This window comes from Onychostoma macrolepis, chromosome 08 (assembly GCF_012432095.1).
Source record: "Onychostoma macrolepis isolate SWU-2019 chromosome 08, ASM1243209v1, whole genome shotgun sequence".
Classification (NCBI taxonomy): domain Eukaryota; kingdom Metazoa; phylum Chordata; class Actinopteri; order Cypriniformes; family Cyprinidae; genus Onychostoma; species Onychostoma macrolepis.
Window position 1 is genome coordinate 27,097,242 of NC_081162.1, and position 20,328 is coordinate 27,117,569.

Consider the following 20,328-nt stretch of genomic DNA (forward strand, 5'->3'; position numbering starts at 1 on the left):
TCTTTACTTAATATCCTAATGATTTTTAAAAGGAAAATCTATAATTTTGACCCATACAATGTATTTTTGGCTATTGCTACAAATATACCCCAGCGACTTAAGACTGCTTTTTGCTCCAGGGTCACATATATAAAGTAGATGTAAGAATAACTATAGTAATATTTAAGATGAACACTTGCTGGACCGAAGCAGCTTGGCTTTACTTGTTTTTTTTTAAATCAGTGTCTCAAACCTGATCATTAGGCTTTTGAGGAACATTTATTTCTTCATATCACAGTCATCACTGTATTGCACTGCTTTATGTGTTGATCATCAAACTAAGCATTTAAATATCATCTTACTAAGACATATTATTAGTGATGACTGATGCATTATATGTAATTATCTGCTATACTGTTATAAACATCTCATTGACATTATAAGCATCAGAATTTCTCATTTTTGTCCATATAAATATCAGCATCTGCAGCAAATTGCATATTTAGTTTTTTTCCTTTGTAATGTCACTATATCAGACTATATGAGCCATAAAAACCTGATTTTTTACTTTTTTTTAATATTTTGTCTCAATAAACTGTTCCATTAAAAATATATTTTTAACTTTTATTCCATATATCAAGCTTTACAGGGTTATACAGCAGTGGGAATCTTTCAAAAAAAGTTTTCTTGATTGGTTGAGTTGCTTGCATTAGTTGCTTGATCATATCAGCATCGGTTATATTGATGAAGAACTGGATGTCTTATCAAAAAGCAAGTTGTTCACGAACATTGTCTTAAATGGTTTCATCATCGCAAGTGTTACGGTGTTCTGTTACCTTGAGATCCAGTGTATTGGCCAACGCAAGAGTACATGCTATACATAAATTCTGGAACAGAGTCACATGACAGAGGCGACGATCACTGAGTGATTGTGATGCTGCTGTCCATCGAGGGCTCTTGCCTCATCTTTTCATTTCACTGGCAGCACTTTGTGTTTCGTCTTTAAGGTCATCACACGCTGAAACACTTCCAGATTCTTCAAGCAAAACAAGTGAACAGGAAAGTCTAAAGCACACGGCCAGCGAGAGTCCAAGGATTTCATAAAGCCTTTATGATTATTATTGTTTCTATTGTGTGATCTGAATATGAATTTATGATTGCAATTAAAACGTCAACATGAAATTTACAGCTGTTGAAGTTTTGCTGCAACTTGTGAATGTAAAATATACTATTTACGCTTTTTTTTCTCATCAAGGATGCATTAAATTGATCAAAAGTGACAGTGAAGAAACGTATATAAAGATTTCTATTTGAAACAAATGCTGTTCTTTTGAACTTTCTATTCATCTGTGAATCCCGAAAAACAAAATGTATCACAGTTTCCACAAATATATCGGGCAGCTGTTTTCAACATTGATAATAATCAGAAATGTTTGCTAATGCAGCAGAATGATTTCTGAAGATCATGTGACACTGAAGACTGGAGTAATGATGCTGAAAATTCAGCTGCGCATCACAGAAATAAATTACATTTTACAATATATTCACATAGAAAACAGCTATTTTAAATTAAAATAATATTTCACATTTTTACTGTATTTTTGATCAAATAAATGCAGACTTGGTGTGCAAAAGACACTTAAAAAAAAAAAAATCCTGATGACCCCAAACTTTTGAACAGCATTTGTATTGTATATAATTGTGAGAATTTAACTTTTTTTTTTTTTTTGTACATTTTATTGAAAAATCCTGAATTCTGTTCAGTAAACAGATCTGTGATATCAGTAACTCAACAACAGCCTCTATCCAGCACTTCTTAAACTGCACTTTTCTCCTGTTTTTGTTGATACGAGCGTTCTTGCTCCAGTGTCCTCTTCGTGAGAGTCAAACTGACCGTAAAGCTGCTAATGGCACGTAAAATCAGAAATAGCATGTCCTGTTTTTCACCCGTCAATCTGACCTCCAGGTAAAGTCTATCGGACGTGTTTCAGTGGATCAGACGTAATCCAGACCGAGATCCAAACAAACACAGGACTCTAGTCTGATGAACGCTGACATGGAACATGACCTTGCGTCTGTTCTGTGGTTAATATACACCTTTAATAGCTTTTGCACCATCGATCAGTCTTTGAGTTTGAATGTGTGGAGTCTTTATGAATGAGCCGTTTATCTTCATGTACAGGATGTATTTGACATAAACAATAAATGGTTCAGACCTATCGCTATATTGTAAATGTACTGCAATGCATTGATAAGAAAGCTGACTTTTATTAACTGAAAAACAACCTACTTTGTTTCATAACTTGTTTTTAGACCCGCATTATGATAAAGTATTTGTAAAGTATAATTATACTTCATTATTATAATTTGTAAAGAAACATTTGCATTTACTTATTCATTTTTTTCAAAGGGGAAATTATATTTAGACCTTAAAAGCATTAAAAAACTTTAAATAAAATAAACTTTAACTGAAATAAAATGTGAAAAAGTCACTTGCTTCCTAAATAAAAGCCATAAAAAGAAAACTTTTGTGTGACATGAAATAAAATAAATGTTATGTGAATTAAAGAATATAATATAGAATTATATAGAATTTATATAATATGATTTTTATACAACATATTCAATTTAAAACTTATTTTATGACAACATTTCTCATTTTGATTCAGTTTAACTTGATGTACTAAAGTAACTAAAACCTTATATAAAAATTAAAACATCATTTAAATAATGACAAAATCACACAAAAAAGTTGCAACAGAAAATATACAAATAAAAACTAATTCAAAATATTAATCAAAAATATAATAATATCTCAAATAAGACTGTTTCAGTCACCACAACATAAAACCGTACCATTTGACCTTTATTATACTTTAGTAGCCTATTAATAAATGTGGACCCTTTTTACTTTTACTCACGTACAACACACATTGTGTCCATATTTAAGTATAATTTCTCAGTACTTTACTGAACACACCAAGATACCAAAAAAATTAATTTAAATTTGTAAATAAAGATTATAAAAGCATAATTTGCAAGAACATACTTTTTCTACTTCAAAATAGTTTTTCTATTTCAAAATTTCACTTTTAATTCAATGTGTTACTTGACATTTCTTTGTAATTATTTGTGAAATTCACTAGCAATTTCTGAGTGGAAGAAAAGTTAGTAAATCACACCAAAATGTGTTTAGTGCAAGAAAAAAAAAAGAGAGAGAGAGAAATCTGAGACACTGAAAATGTGGCAAACTTTTTGTTCCACTCTGCATGAATTAAAGGAATATCACAGGTTGTCATTTCACACAGGGCCAGGTGTCTTTCTCTGCTGGATGAAATCAGAGCTCTGTACTGACTCCCAAAACCTGCGTCTCTCCCCTTCCACGTGTTTAGTGATCCCCGCTATGTGACTCGGCTAAAATTAGTTTTTAGAGAGCACTGGAGTCAAATTCGATCATAAGGCCATGTTGCATACAGTACATGAGTGCACTGCTTCTCTCCAGCTGCACTGGATTGTGTTACATAAGAAATGTCCTATTTTGGCTTTGGAGTAAAGGAACTACTCACACTGAAATACAGTAATAAAACAAAGTTTGTTTCTTCATCAGATTTGGTGAAATGTAGCATTGCATCACTTGCTCGTCAACGGATGCTCTGCAGTGAATGGGTGCCGTCAGAATGAGAGTCCAAACAGCTGATTTATGTGATGCTAGATTTCTCCAAATCTGTTTCGACAAAGAAACTAATTTATCTACATCTGATAAAGCCTGAGGGTGAGCACATTTTCATCATTTGTAGAGGTCTAAACACCAGTCCTCTCCATACTGGGCTTTTCCCTCGCTGCATGCAACTCATGCCCTGTATTCAGGTTACAGATGGTAGGTTGGTGTCCCCCTCGCCACAGATACCATATAAATCTCTCTGGAGTTACTCTTGGCTCGGGCGTTTATCTTCCAGCAGACTTTGACGTAACTTTGCAACCAGAGCAGACAGCTTTGCTGCAGGATTATGCCTTACAAAGTTCAGCGTCGCCGTTTATATTTGCGCCTAGTAACATTAATTGCTGCTGCTGACCAAGAAAATACCCCGTACTGACCTGCTAGTATTTTTAACTCCAATTAGTAATATTTAGGCTTCAGTGTTATTTAAAATATTTAACCTATTTGAAGGCAATTTGATAAATCACAGAAATGTTTTCCATATGCATTGGGGTTATTTCTCATAATAAACATATAAATACACATATTAAATAGTGAAGACATCTCATGAAAGTAAGTGTAGCTATTGTTGTCATTTGATTTGATTTTGACATTTTATATTATCATTTCATATGCAATCACATACTTTTTGTTCACTTTTAAGTAATTTACCATAAGAAATTATAGCTGCACTAAAATACACAGAAAAGTCGGGTAAAATTGCACAAGTTTCTAAGCAATTAAATGTGTTATTTTACTATCATTGATATACAATTATATTCCTATTAATATTTTGAATTAGTTTTTATATTTTGCATGTTTTGTTGTTTTTATTATTTTTTGTTTATAGTTTTTATTTATATTTATTTAAGTTTTAGTTTTATTATTTTAAAACATATATTTAAACTAAATGAAAATATGACATGGTGCCTTGGAAACTAGCTGACATAAAGTAAGTTTATATATATATATATTTCAAGTACAAAAAAGTTTCATGACCTTTAGTTTTAGTTCATATTGGTTAACTTGGGGCATGTTAACCAGCTTTAGGCCAATAACTTTTTTTTAAATAATTCTTTATTTTTTTGTCTTCAGTATGCATGTTGCAGGTCTGTACCGGATTCTCTGTGCTCTGAGGAGGAGTTTTACTTGAGAAAATGTGAAATTCTGTGAGTCACTTACTTTCACAGCTTGTCACATGTCTGTTCTGGCAGCTAGTGCTGGTATTCATTCCGGCCGAGTGCGGCTCTGAGTGTAGTCAAAGAAGCGGGTCTCATTTACATTCGAGAAGCAATGAATTTAACTCGTGATTGGACGATCAGCCTCTGACGTCAAGGACAGCGTCAAATCTGTTCAAATGCGCTGACCAATCAGATTCCGCCGCCCTCTTACTCAGTGGGCGTGTCTAAGGAGTTTTCTCGCCTTCATCAGGCGCTTTACCGGCATTTCAGCGTTTAAAGCGGCAGGCGAGAGTGTTCTCGTGTTATTTATTTATTTATTTATTGTCGGAGACTTATTATTTTCAAGATGTTGTGCCTGTGTCTTTATGTGCCTGTCAATAATTCAGATCAAATCGAAGTGGATTATTTTGAATCGAACGGATTACCGTCTGAACTGAAATCGCTGAAGTCTCTCAGTGTGCTTCTCCCGTCGCAGGAGTTCTCTACATATCGAAACTGGAGAAAGGTAAGAAAATATACAAATATATATATATATTTTTTTTCACTGTGATGTAAAGTCATTAAACCGATTAAACTAAAAAGTAGTTTACTTATCTTTCGAAAAAAAAAAAACCACATTTTTGAGGCATGACGTTTCCGGCGCTCGTTCCTCTTTTGTGGGCTCGCGCTTCCGTGCAGTTGACCATATATGGAGTTTCCCTAAAAGCGCGTATCGACTTATTAAAGTGAGTCAGTAATATGTACTGTTGTTTAATTACATCAATACCACGGTACTGTAACTCATACATTATACTTGTATTTCGTTGTCCTTGAACTAAAGGCTGTGTGGCGCCTCTAGCGGTGCGGTTTCACTGAGAGAATACATGTTCCTATAAGTGTTAGTGGTTAATAATATTAATTGAGCGAGATTTTTAATTGTCTGATCTGCACGGTTTCTCATGTAATAAGACGCTCTCATTGTGTCTGTTCTAGTTTGCCAGGTGTTTGCATTCACACATTAATTTTTTACTGATTGTGCAATAATTTCCAGATGCAATGCATTGGATAATTCTCTCACATTTTCTTGCATCTTTCTTTACTCCTCACAGAAAACCACGAAAACTGAAGAGAGAGAGCATGATGGACAGCTGGACTTTGAAGAGTTCGTTCACTACCTCCAAGACCACGAGAAAGACCTGAAGCTTGTCTTTAAAAACCTGGATAGAAAGATCGCTGGTATTATAGCTTAATGCAATACTTAAGATGTAAAAACCCATAACTTGGTGATTTTTAAAATAGCTGACATTTGATTATTTGTTCCATATCAGGTCAAGTGAATGCCAATGATATTGTGAACTCGCTGCGAGATCTTGGCGTCCATATTTCCCTCCAGCAAGCAGAGAGAGTCCTTCAAAGGTGAAATATTGTTTGAATGAAAAATGGACAGTACTGCAAAGATGTTTTCTGGCTGGGCTTTGACTAATAATATTCACGATGACATTTAACTCTTAAAACTGCTGTCATTTATACTAATTTTCACTGTTTGACTGACGCACTCGATGAGAAGATTAATCAATGAATTACTTTTATTGCTTTACTATAAAAACTAATTTTAAAGTGTTTTTATTATTGCATTATTTTACATGACCAAACCTTTTGTTTATGACCGTATAAACAGTGACCTCTTGATCATGTTATCTCTGAATGGACTGAGTCACAGCTTCCTTGGAAGTTTTTATGATCTCTTAAACTTACTGTAAAGCACAGAACTAATTTACAGGCTCTAAATGATTTCCAATTTTCCTCACGCAGCATGGACAAAAACGGCACAATGACTATTGACTGGGACGAATGGAAGAAGTATCCCACATTACAGCCTGCCGAAAACATTCCCGAAATCATCCTGTACTGGAAACACTCGACTGTAAGCATTTTCTCATGCAAACCCTGCACTCAGTCCAAATCCTTCAAAACAACAGACAAAGCTTATTTAGTAAAAGCTGCTTTATTCATGTCGACTGGCATTAATATAATGATCTGATTAACGTGTCTACTTGGAATGACTCGGATTCCTTTAAATGTGCATGAATTGGGCTGGTTTGGGTTTTAGGATGGGTTCAGAGCGTAGGCCTGATATATGATTGATGACAGTCTTAATGTGATTGCCTAAAATATCTCCAGTCCCTCTGGAACACCGTGATCTAGGACAGGGTCCAATTTAATAGGTATAACCTTGCAGCTACTAAATCTTAACTAGTCTGTCTCCAGAGCATCTTTCTATTAATAAGCCACCAGAGTTTGTGCATAAATCCATCCATTACAAAAATTCAAATCAAATGTCAGTGCACTCAAATTAATCCGGGACTAACTGTCCCTCCAGTGCAACACTTTACGCAACAATTCTTGTTGACCCTTGCAATTAGATGATTTTGAGACTTTGTGCAGTTCAATATCAATGACCTACTTCAGATTCTTATTGAACTGTGGTTTAATCCGGACTGCAGTCTTTGTTCTCACGAGTTTATCGCAGAGCGAGATGGACTTGGAAATCTGTTGCAATGTGCACGAGTTTGCAATCAGTTTTACTTTAGTTTGTAAAGTCCACAATGGATTTTTTTTTTTTTTTGGCTGAAACGGCACATTGATGCCCTAAAAAACAAAGACTAGTTCCAGGTTTTTGGCAGCGTCACCGGTCGGGTTAAGACGACTGACGCACACGCTGTTGCTGCCAAGGCCGTTGCACTTTAGTTCTCTTGCAGTTGACCGTTGCATTTATGTGAAATACTACACTGCAAAAAAAAAAGTCTGGTGTAGAAATTTAGACCCAGAAATTGCTAGTAAATTTCACAACTGATTACAAAGAAATGGCAAGTAACACACTGAATTAATAGTGAAATTTAAAGTAAAAAGATGGGAATCGTTTAGTTTTTGGTAAAATGTACTGCAGTTTTTGTTTTATTTACAAATTTTTTTTTTAAATCTTTCACTCAGAGACACAATTTTAGTAAATTTCACAACTAATTACAATGACATGGCAAATAACACATTGAAATTAGACTGAAATGGTATTTTCTCGTAAAACACACTCCAATAATCTTTTTGTTTACTTGCTTTTCTACACTTAAAATGATTTTCGTTCAGAAATTGCTAGTAAATTTCACAAATACTTACGAAGAAAAGGCAAGTAACGCATTGAATTAAATGTAGAATTTGAAAGTAGAAAAACTGAAGTAGATGTTTTTTTTTCACTAGTAAATTTCACAAATTACAATAAACTAGTTCATTGTGGGTTTTTATTATTCGGTTAAAGGGGAAATTAAACTGAAAGACTGAAATAGTATTTCTTGTGCAAAAAGAGATTATGAGTATGTTTTATAACTTTGAAAGTCCTTTTTTTAGAGTGTAGCTGAAAACAGTGCATGACACACACCTTTATAGTGGATCATTGTGTCCCGTGTTTATTGTTCGTTGTCTTTAACCATGTCTGTAATCTGTTTGTTTGCAGATCTTCGATGTGGGAGAGAACATGATGGTCCCAGATGAGTTTACCTCGGAGGAGCACATGACGGGGATGTGGTGGAGACATCTGATCGCCGGTGGAGGAGCTGGAGCCGTTTCCCGAACTTTCACCGCTCCGCTCGACCGACTCAAAGTCCTCATGCAGGTACAGTGATGCACACGCCTTAGAATTACCTGCAAAACACCAAAATCACGGCTCAAGGTCACTGCAGGGTGAATAGAACTACATCTGTGTGTTTTTATGCTATATTAAAATAATAATGCCTTCTTTTTCTTGAGTCCTTCATTTAATGCTGAAGGTTTTTACTAAATCCCAACCCCTACTTTCTCTATAAAACCTCCTTCAGTCTATTTACACAAGCATTTCCATTTAATCAAAGTCTCAAACTGGTTTCATAACGGTATGGCTGCTCGGGTTAAATCTGAACAATTGGTTTTGTTACCTAAGAGTCATAATAGGAGTTAATCGGTGTCATTAAATGTTTGTTCCAGTGAAAGGATCTGGACTCTGTGAATTGTTGTACAGTCCAGTCAGAAGGCGAGGAGTCAAGCACACCCTCAGTGCTGCGCTCTGATTGGTCCGATACGAGATTAGCGCTTCACGTAGTCATGGTCAAGCGATAGTGAAGATCTGTGTCATGTTGACGTCAGCTGTTACTCAAATGGACTTTGATAGTTCAGCGTTTCGGGACAAAACCTTTTACCTACATTTTTCTGAAATCTTCAACTTTGCTCTAGTTTTAATTGAATATGTCCAGTTTGAAATCATGAAAGTATGATATCATCTGTTAATATTGACACACTATTCTAATAAACCTATATTGTTGGCTCTTCTGTTTCAGGTGCATGGATCTCATGGAAACAATATGTGTATCATGAGTGGTCTCACACAGATGATCAAGGAAGGAGGGATGCGTTCGTTATGGAGGGGCAACGGCATCAATATCATCAAAATCGCGCCGGAGTCGGCCCTCAAATTCATGGCTTATGAGCAGGTAAGAGACCGGAGCTGATGCACTTGTTTTGTCAGGGATACGATTTTCTGACCTGAGAAGCATAATGAAGAAAAATTGCTGTTTTCAACGCAATTCCAAAATGTAAGCTTTGTAGTTAATGTTTGAAAACAAAGAAACAGGTTTATTATTGTCAACTAAAACAATTAAAAAAATATTTTCCTAACTTAAAATAAGTAACTGAATAATAATAATAAAATATATATATTTATTATTATTTATTTATTTTAAACCTTCTTTTTATAGTTATTGGCTAGCTGCCAAAGCATTTCTTTTTTTTTTTTTTTTTTTTTTTTTTCTCAGTTTAAATGCTAAAATAATTTCAAATTAAATAAACAACTTTATAAAAAAATAAATAAATAAAAAAACCTATTTAAAAATAAAATTGATATTTTTACTAAAAAGATTATTTGGAAATGCAAACATCTAATTCTAAAATCTAAAAATAAAATGTAGTTCTAAATATATTAACAAACTATAATAGTATATCAATAATACTAAAATAGCATGGCAAGGAACGGGTCATAAATATTATAACTTACTGTTTTGTAAATTATACTCTTTATTATTGCTATAATACAGTATCATTGCAATTGTTATATTTTTATTTATTATTATTGTATAGTCAAATTGAATGGGGGGTGGGGACAGGTTTTCCTTTTCTGTTCTTAGCTGATCACATGCTTGCTTTGTGTATAAATGCCACTCATTAAATGAATCTCTTTTCTTTGTCAGATCAAACGGCTGATGGGAAGCAGTCAGGAAACTCTTGGGATCACTGAGCGCTTTGTAGCAGGTTCCCTGGCAGGAGTCATCGCCCAGAGCACCATCTACCCCATGGAGGTGCGTTTTACAACATTTTAGTGTTATAACAACCTTAAACTGGGAAAAATAGGTTTTAAAAGATTTTTAGTTGCTATTTTCATTTGTGTCTCGGACAATTAAGCTGGCATGATGTTAAAAATCAAACCTCTCAATGCTCTTCTGTTCAGGTTCTCAAAACCCGTCTGGCGTTGAGAAAGACAGGCCAGTACAAGGGCATCTCAGACTGCGCCAAACACATCCTGAAGGGCGAGGGAGTGTCCGCGTTCTACAAAGGCTACGTCCCCAACATGCTAGGCATCATCCCGTACGCTGGCATCGACCTGGCTGTCTATGAGGTGAGCAGATGAACTCAAATTAAAGCAATCACAGCTGCTGCTGTCACTCACCAGCAGAAAGAGCTCATTTTATTTCCTCGTTTGCTCTTGATAGACGTTGAAGAACACTTGGCTTCAGCGCTATGGGACGGAGAATGCGAATCCGGGTGTGTTTGTGCTGCTAGCCTGCGGTACGGTTTCCAGCACGTGTGGCCAACTCGCAAGCTACCCGCTAGCGCTCATACGAACACGCATGCAGGCGCAAGGTGAGTTTCATGCTTTATTATAGGTGTAAATAATATATAATCTTCTTTAATATATTAAATATAATAGTTGACCTAATATTTATATATTTAATTCATTTAATGTATGTTTTATCTAATATACATTTTATTCTATTTAGTGTAACATTTATTTAATGTATATTTATATAATGTAAATTATACATTTTCTTATATTAATACACTTTTATATATATATATATATATATATTAAAATACTTTAACATTTTAATATACTTTTTAATAATAATGCAGCTTATACACTTATACATGTTAATTTATAATATTTAATGTACATTTTACTTATATTTAATATTTATTGCATATGCAATTTAATGTATATTTTATTTAATACATTTATATTTTTGAATGCATTTTAATTTATTGGTTTAATTATATTTAAAGTTCAAGAAAATCCAAAAAAAAAAAAAAAAATATATATATATATATATATATATATATATATATATATATATATATATATATATATATATATATATATATATATATATATATAAATAAATAAATAAATATAAATAAATAATTATTATTCTTATTTTTCCCCAGTTCAATTAATGCATGATTTTTCCAAAGTTGATAAAATTAATTCTGATTTTACTATGATCAAGCAACCCTAGTTTATAGTGCATTTTAATGCATGCATTTACTGGATATTGTTTTTATTTCTACAGCTGCGGTTGAAGGTGCGTCTCAGGTCTCGATGACCGGACTCTTCAAGCAGATCATGAAGACCGAGGGCCCCACGGGTCTCTATCGGGGCCTGACCCCAAACTTCCTGAAGGTCATCCCGGCTGTCAGCATCAGCTACGTGGTGTACGAGCACATCAAGTCGACGTTAGGCGTGCAGTCAAGATAAGGCCGTGAAGAACGGACACGAGGCGAGAATCTCGAGGCTTTGAACCTTGAGGTGCGGAGGCCATCTCATTCTGTGAATGAGGACGAGGACGCTGCTAATGAACATCTCATTATTTATTTAGTGTTCTAGAATGGTAAAAAGAAGTTCGGAAGCTGAAATCAGGGACCAGTGTTTTTCGATTTCATGTGACCATTGTTTGTGTGTTTCGTCATATACATGTAAAGTGCCACTACGAGGAGTCGTCGAGTGCTGTTATGATGCAGTCAGGCAATGCACTTCAATCGACACCACAAACTACTGTCCAAAGCATTATTTCATGCTGATTGAAGTTGCCCTGCCCGTTTCTTACTAAAGCTGCTTTATATTGACTAAAGTAATATATTTTTACATCTTTATAACCAGATATTTATTTAGGTTGTGGCATCTGAGAGTTTAAAGAATGTGTTGCACGGTCTCTGAGTTTCAGGAGCCGGTGTTTTTTCAGTAGTTCGACTGCTGTCTAATTTAATCTTAATTGTGGTTATTTTAAATCTGCACACTGTTGTTCTTGGCTTTGCCTTAATATAATATCTGGTTGATTTGAAGAAGAATGCACTTTAATTGCCTTAGTCAATTATGAATGTAATGCAATGCAATGACTGTAAACGTTGTCGGAGGGTGTGAGTTTTGTTATGGGGACCATATGTTCAAATAATAAATGCACATGATATGCTTACTTGCAGTATTGGGGTTTTGAGTACACTAATTTCAACATATAAATACACAGATTTGTGTTTGTATCTGAAGGACTGGAAACTTTAAGATAAGTGTTCTTGTGGATGAAGGATTCAAGTATGTCTGAGCTTTTCATTGTAACGGCATTTGTTTCAGAGTGGCTCTTATTTTAGTTTGGTTTTAGATCCTCTTTTTTTTTTTTTTTTTTTAATGAATAAATAATTACCTTAAATGTAACTTATTTTTTCAATAAAAATTTAATATTCATAGTATATTGTCTTTCGTGTTTTTGATTTTTAGAAATGCTTCCAAATTTTATATCCTTTACAAATGTGTCACTAAAATGGTTATTTAATATTAACAATTACTCCATTATATTTAAGTTGATGCATGTGTATACTACAAGCATTTTGAAAAACATTCCAATTGTTTAATATTTAAAATATTAATACAGTTAATTAAAAATGTTTAATTTATTCTGGAAATTGCACACAATTATTAAGCTAAAACTACTATCTATATGCATGCTACAGAAACATTCCAATTGTTTAATATTTAAAATATTAATACCGTTAATTAAAAATGTTTAGTTTATTCTGGAAATTGCACACAATTATTAAGCTAAAACTACTATCTATATGCATGCTACAGAAACATTCCAATTGTTTAATATTTAAAATATTAATACCGTTAATTAAAAATGTTTAATTTATTCTGGAAATTGCACACAATTATAAAACTAAAAAAAAAAAATTAATTAAAAACTGTACTATATATATATATATATATATATATACATGCTACACTTTAAAATCTGCTGATGCCTTTCTTACAGTGAAATAGCTAATATTATATTTCACCATCTGACCTATTTACACAAGATTACGGGTTCAGTCCTAGTTAGATTTGACCTGGTCTCTGAACAGTTACATGGATCATATCTCTGTAACTAAATTAAACTGCAGTGTGTATTTAATGTAGGGCTCTTTGTTCTGATCAGTGATTGAACACTGCCATCTGCAGGTCAAATCACTGTACTGCCATCTTTCTCCAATTTTGAACAGGACATTGGCATTTTACCTTATTTAATTTTTTATTTAATTTTATAATGTTTAATCTAATAAATATAAACCACGTGGTTCTAGAACAATTAATATCTAAAAGAGTCGTATTTTGAAATCTGACTAGGAAAGTGACTTTTATTTTGAAGTCTAATCTCACCAACCGCTCAGACCCGGAAATGTCAATAACAAAATCGGAGTAATAAAAACATACATGACCAGCGATTTCATCTTAGAAATGAGTTTAAAATGGTTTACTTTATGTTAATATATTTTATTATAAGAGTACATACAGAATAGTACTTGTATATTTAATAATCTAGCTATGTTTTAAGTGTTCTTAATATAGTTTTTGTTTATAAGGCGCAGGATGTTTAAAAACATGTTTAAATCAGGCTGTTTAGTGCGAACTGCTCATATCATGCTGACCTGGCTCACGACTTTAGTCCTGTTTCTGCATAACACAGGTACATTTCCTTCTTTAATAAGTGTGATTTCATTATGTGTGTGTGTATTCAAATCTATTTTATATACAGTTGTGCTCATAAGTTTACATACCCCTTGCAGAATGTGCAAAATGTTAATAATTGAAACAAAATAAGAGGGATCATGAAAATTGCTTGTTATTTTTTTATTTAGTACTGTCCTGAATAAGCTATTTCACATAACAGATATTTACATGTACTCCACAAGACAAAACAATAACTGAATTTATAAAAATGACCCCATTCAAAAGTTTTCATACCCTTGAATCTTAATACTGTGTGTTGTTTCCTGGATGATCCACGACTGTTTTTATATTTTGTGATAGTTGTTCATGAGTCCCTCGTTGGTTCTGAGCCGTTCAAAAACCCCCCATCTCCTGCACATTCTTTGGTTTTCTAGCATCTTCTGCATATTTGAACCCTTTCCAAAAGTGACTGTATGATTTTGAAATCCATCTTTTCACACTGAGGACTATTACAAAAGGTGAAAACATTTACTGATGCTCAAGAAGGCAACACAATGCATTAAGAAAAACTTTGAACAGGATGATGATTTGTAAATTCTTCTCATTTTGTTTAACAATCATATTTTTTCATTTAGTACTGGACTTTAGAAGCTACATAATGTTTCCCAGAAGACAAAATAAGTACAATCTACCCTGATCATGCAATTCAAAAAGTTTACACCCTCCGTCTCTTAATGCATTGTGTTGCCTTCTTGAGCATCAAGAATATTTAGTAGTATAATAGTTATGCATGAGTCCCTCAATTGTCCTCAGTGTTAAAAGATGGATTTCAAAATCATACAGTCACTTTTGGAAAGGGTTCAAATATGCAGAAGATGCTAGAAAAAAGTTGAACGGCTCAGAACCAACGAGGGACTCATGAACAACTATCACAAAATATAAAAACAGTCGTGGATCATCCAGGAAACAACACACAGTATTAAGATTCAAGGGTATGAAAACTTTTGAATGGGGCAATTTTTGTAAATTCAGTTATTATTTTGTCTTGTGGAGTATATGTAAACATCTGTTATGTGAAATAGCTTATTCAGGACGGTACTAAATAAAAAATAACATGCAATTTTCATGATCCCTCTTATTTTGTTTCAATTATTAACATTTTGCACATTCTGCAAGGGGTATGTAAACTTATGAGCACAACTGTATATTATATATACATGTTAAAAATCATGTTCTTGTGCAGATCTTCGCAGGTGTCAGGAGAGAGGAGATCTGGTCCAGCCTGTGGTGTTCATCTCTGTGGTTCTGCTCTCTGTCCTGCTGTACTTCACTGTGTCTCTGATGGATCCTGGGTTTGTTCTGTCTGACAGCGACTCAAAGGTAGGTAAAGTCTGTGTAAGATAATATCTTACTCAAATAATACTTGTCTAATATAGGCTGATATTTGGACTCTTTTAAGGGAACGTCAGCGGACAGTAATGAAGAACTGGAACAGATGATTCCTCAAGATCACAGTTCGTTAAAACAGCGACGCTGCGGCTACTGCTTTTTACTGGTACTGCAATAACCTAAACACTCCTTTTGCTCCACGATAAACTGAAGTTTGTGTGTTTCTTCCTGTAAAATCTGTTCAGTCCTTCTTGTTTCTCTTTGTACGTGAACCAGCAACCGATGAGGGCCAAGCACTGTAAAATGTGTAAGCGCTGTGTGAGGCGTTTTGACCATCATTGTCCCTGGATAGACAACTGTGTTGGTGAGAGGAATCACAAATGGTTCCTGCTGTACCTGTGTGTGCAGTTTGTTGCCGTATCTTGGGGTTTACAGGCTTCATGGTGAGTCTGAACAGAACACGCATTTTCTGTGTTTTTTATAAGCATATCTTAACACAAAAGTAACATATTATAAACGTATTTCGTTCCAAGTTGAACCCAGCCTGTGGCTGTAACATGACATTCTGACTGAAATGTTTTGCACAGCATAATGCACAGTTTTACATACTATGTGCATTATGCCAGGGGTTTTCAAACTGTGTTCTAGGGACCCCCAGGGGCCACAAAGAAAGTGCTAGGGGCTCTGTAGAAAAGAAAAAGTGTGTATAATAAATAAATAAATAAAACAAACAAACTGACTAAATACATTTGATTAAACTGTTGACTTAAGTTGACTTAAATAACTAAATAAATATAATTAAAATAATTAAATTTAAGTAAACCAAATGTGATTAAAATACATAAAAATAAAAATCATAAAACAAAGAAAATAAGTTAAGTTTAATTAATAAATAAAAATAAAAATTAAAATTTATTACAAATAAATAAATAAAATTTGATTAAAAATAATAATTAAATAGATGTGATCATTTTAATTAATAAATTTGATTAAAATAAATAAACACAATTTGACCTAAATAAAAGCGTGATTAAAATTAATTTAAAAATGATTCAAATAACTAAATAACGTTTTATTTAAATAATTAATAAACACATACATTTTGGTTAAATCAAATGTGATTAAAAGAAATAACAAAAGAATAAAATAAATACAATATTATTTATTTGGTAACTCTTTACAATAAGGTTCATTAGTTAACATTAGTTAACAACATTAGTAAACATGAACTAAGAATGAACAATACTTCCACAGCATTTATTAATCTTAGTTAATGTTAATTTTAGCATTTACTAATGCAAAAGTTGTGTTTGTTAGCATTAGTTAATGCAACATGAATAAACAATGAATGACTGTATTTTCATTAACTAACATTAACAAAGAATAATAAATAGTGTAATAAAGTTCATGTTAGTTAATACTAATGTTAACAAATGACACCTTATTGTAAAGTGTTACCATTTATTTATTTATATAAGTCAATAATAAGTCTAAAATATTATTTCTTTAACTCACATTTTATTTACTTATTTATTTATGCATTATTATAATGCGTAGAAAAAAGACACAGAAACCAAATATTATCAAAATTATTTGCAATATAAATTTTTCACAGCAGTAATTAGCTCTTTATTCATGAAATATATTTTATTTTAAAGTTTAGAATGGGGGTCCCTCTCATGAGGATGATCATATCTGGGGTCTGTGGCGTCTAAAAGATTGAAAACCCCTGCAGTATATACTGTAAAACATACAGTAAGCAATGCCTTAGCTTTATTGATCCCACAGGAGCAATTAATTCATTAAGCTGATTTGCACTTTTCCCTCATTACATGCTCGACTCTATCGATCACGTTTAGATGTTTATCAGTCAACACCAAGATGCTGTGAAATACTGATTATTCAGTCCAGTTGGGTTCAGAGTAAACAGTTTTATGATGCATCAATTGCACTATGAATTACCCTGAACACTGAAGACTTTATTTGCAATTTTTAAGTATTTTTAATTTTTTTTATTGTGCATTCCAAGTAATACCATTCAAACTGCAGTCGGGTTGTTTTGATTAAGTAATAATAACTTAAATACAAGTAACTTACAAACTTAAACTTCATTGAAAGTATGTTTTTTTTATATATATATATATATATATAAAAGTTTGTTTTATAGCAAGAGCAGATAACTCCACATTGCAAGCATCAGAGTTAAACTCTTTGTGTTTTGCAAATTAACTCTTGGTATGTGTTTAAGGTCCGGCGTCGTCTTTGCACCCACCTGGCAGCAGTGGTTCGCTCAGAACGGACTCGTGCTCGGGGCGTTTGCCGTGACGGCTGTGTTTTCGGTGGTCGTGCTGCTCCTGCTGTGCATTCACCTGTACCTGGCCTCGGTGAACAGCACCACCTGGGAGTTCATGTCACGCCAGCGCATCGTGTACCTCAAACACTGCGACTCGGAGGAGAACCCGTTCGACAGAGGACTCATCTGCAACCTGTGGCACTTCTGCTGCGTGTGCGGGACGGTAGCATGGGAGAGGATCTACGTCAGACACACCAGCGGGACTGTATGACTGCATTTCAACGAGGAACACTGAGTGTTTTATTGAGCTCTTCGGAGCGTCTCTTTAGACCCAACATTGAAGGTATTTTTTACTAGAGCTGGGTAACGATTTATCGCAAGTTTTTTTGTGTACACTGCAAAAAATCTAAAGTTGAGAAAACTTTAACTTAAACGGTTAAGGCAACTGGCTTCAGGAGATTTTTTTCAGGTTTATACAACAAAAAGTTGGGAAAAGGCAAAAATCTCCTGAAGCTGGTTGCCTTAAACTTTTTAAGTTTTCTCAACTTTACAGTGTATATAATATATATGTGTGTGTACTGTGTATATTTATTATGTATATATGTGACCCTGGACGACAAAACCAGTATTAAGTGTCAATTTTTCGAAATTGAGATTTATGCATCATTATGCTGAATAAATAAGCTTTCCATTGATGTATGGTTTTATTAGGATCGGACAATATTTGGCCGAGATACAACTATTTGAAAATCTGAGGGTGCAAAAACCTAAATATTGAGAAAATCGTCTTTAAAGTTGTTCAAATGAATTCTTAGCAATGCATATTACTAATCAAAAATTAAGTTTTGATACATTTATATTAAGAAATTTACAAAATATCTTCATGGAACATGATCTTTACTTAATATCCTAATGATTTTTGGCATAAAAGAAAAATCAATAATTTTGACCCATACAATGTATTGTTGGCTATTGCTACAAATATACCCCAGCGACTTAAGACTGGTTTTGTGGTCCACGGTCACATATTTATGTTTATATATTAAATATAATATAAATTATATGCATATAAATATTTTCTAAATATATGCGTGTTTTTATATATACATTATAAATATACACAGTGCACACACATATACTTGGAACACTAAAACTTTTATTTTGGATGCGATTAATCGTTGCCCAGCACTAATTTTTACTTATACTGATGTGATGTGGTTATTTTCGTCATTTTTTCTAGTTAACCTGCAGGGAATTTGCACAGTATCTACTTGATAAATTAATTAGGCCATTAATCATCCTGAGTGTTTGGTATTAAGAGAAGGATGTTTTTGGTCTGTTTTCTACTTATTTGTTGTATAATGTATATCTGTTCACATAATCAGGGATAGTTTGTATAATTCACAAGAGTTTCAGTTAAACCTTGCTTTTTTTATTGGTTTAAGTTCATTTTATATGTGACTAAATAAACTTTTGCACACAATGTTTACTGGCTCACTAATGATTGATTCTTATAAGCCAGAAAAAAATGGTTCAGTGAATGAACTCAATTCATCCTAAATGGTTGCTGATCTCTACTTTTAGTTTATTTATTCATATATGTCTTGAAATTAAGTGCAAACTTGGATTTTAAATTATTTTATTGGGTAGAAATTTTTAATTTATAATTTAATTTTAAAAGTATTTTTATGTAAAATTACCACAGAATTACTAGAAAATTCATGCAAATTTATTGTGGCTTGGTGAATGTTGTGTAAAATGTCAAAAAGGTTGAGAACCACTAACTTGCAGAGTTTTGTAGCTTGTGCTCCATTTCTATGTACACGAGTGTAAAACCGCACCCTAGTTCAGTAGTCATGCGCTATCAAGGGAGTCAGCTATAAGTCACCATAAAAACCAGTGAGCACTGTAATCATCAAAAATAATTTTTATTGGCATTATGCTTTTATTTGACACGACAGCAGAGAAGCAACAGAGAGAAAACATGACCAGGGTCCCCACGAGCACATGGGTAATTTATATCTGCACTATATCTTTGTGGTTCTAATGAATTACATCTGACAATTTCATTCAAAGCAACTTACACCGAATTCAAGCAATACATTTGATTAATGATGCATTCATAGGAATCGAACCCATGACCTTGGCGTTGCTTGCGCCATTTCTATTGTTGGAGCTACAGGGGCCATTCACTCTTAAAACTTTTTGCGTTAAAAACGTTCAGGTCTTCAGACGCGTTTTTAAAAAGTTTAACTTGTTAAATTGAACGCCAGAACGTGTTTCATGCATGGGACGCCAGCACAACGGTCAAAGACGTCATTTTCGATGAAATCTGAGAGCTCTCTGACTGAAAATGTTCCCAGAAACGACGCAACGACATCGATAAAACAGTCCATGTGACATCAGTGGCTCAACTTCAATTTTGCGAAGCTACTAGAATACTTTTTGTGTACAAAGAAAACAAAAATAACAATTTATTCAACAATTTCTTCTCCCGGGGTTACAGTCTTCCACCATGTTGGAGAGTACCACAACATGCGAGTGCTTTCCCCAGAATGTAATCAACGTAATCTGCATTGTTTGCATGCGTGTGCTTTCTCCTGAACGTAAACAATGCTGAAAGTGTGCACATGCGTCGTGGTACTCTCCAAAATGATGGTAACTCGGGGAGAAGAATTGTTGAATAAATTGTTATTTTTGATTTCTTTGTGCACGAAAAGTATTAGCATAGCTTCGCAAAATTGAAGTTGAGCCA

At 33.6% G+C, this 20,328-nt stretch overlaps 2 protein-coding genes across 2 annotated transcripts; both read left to right on the top strand.

The window, feature by feature from the left end:
* The first annotated feature begins 5,097 nt into the window (after window positions 1-5,097).
* slc25a25a (solute carrier family 25 member 25a) lies at window positions 5,098-12,386 on the top strand. The gene is made up of 10 exons (XM_058784720.1): window positions 5,098-5,362; window positions 5,946-6,072; window positions 6,165-6,252; window positions 6,649-6,760; window positions 8,342-8,500; window positions 9,198-9,350; window positions 10,104-10,211; window positions 10,361-10,528; window positions 10,623-10,773; window positions 11,481-12,386. Exons 1-10 carry the CDS (start codon window positions 5,204-5,206, stop codon window positions 11,663-11,665), a joined length of 1,410 nt encoding a protein of 469 aa, XP_058640703.1. The 5' UTR covers window positions 5,098-5,203; the 3' UTR covers window positions 11,666-12,386.
* Window positions 12,387-13,612: 1,226 nt separating this feature from the next.
* Window positions 13,613-19,056, top strand: zdhhc12a (zinc finger DHHC-type palmitoyltransferase 12a). The gene is made up of 5 exons (XM_058785062.1): window positions 13,613-13,907; window positions 15,135-15,271; window positions 15,351-15,446; window positions 15,557-15,723; window positions 17,529-19,056. The coding sequence occupies exons 1-5, from the start codon at window positions 13,811-13,813 to the stop codon at window positions 17,842-17,844; spliced, it is 813 nt and encodes a 270-aa protein (XP_058641045.1). The 5' UTR covers window positions 13,613-13,810; the 3' UTR covers window positions 17,845-19,056.
* Window positions 19,057-20,328: the final 1,272 nt, after the last annotated feature.

Excerpts from the sequence above, each read along its gene's own strand:
- slc25a25a (XM_058784720.1), top strand. The coding sequence starts at position 5,204 with ATGTTGTGCCTGTGTCTTTATGTGCCTGTCAATAATTCAGATCAAATC. Across the intron at positions 5,363-5,945 it reads CATATCGAAACTGGAGAAAG|AAAACCACGAAAACTGAAGA; the intron begins GTAAGAAAATAT and ends TACTCCTCACAG. Across the intron at positions 8,501-9,197 it reads GACTCAAAGTCCTCATGCAG|GTGCATGGATCTCATGGAAA; the intron begins GTACAGTGATGC and ends CTTCTGTTTCAG.
- zdhhc12a (XM_058785062.1), top strand. The coding sequence starts at position 13,811 with ATGTTTAAAAACATGTTTAAATCAGGCTGTTTAGTGCGAACTGCTCAT. Across the intron at positions 15,272-15,350 it reads TGTCTGACAGCGACTCAAAG|GGAACGTCAGCGGACAGTAA; the intron begins GTAGGTAAAGTC and ends GACTCTTTTAAG. Across the intron at positions 15,447-15,556 it reads GCGGCTACTGCTTTTTACTG|CAACCGATGAGGGCCAAGCA; the intron begins GTACTGCAATAA and ends TACGTGAACCAG.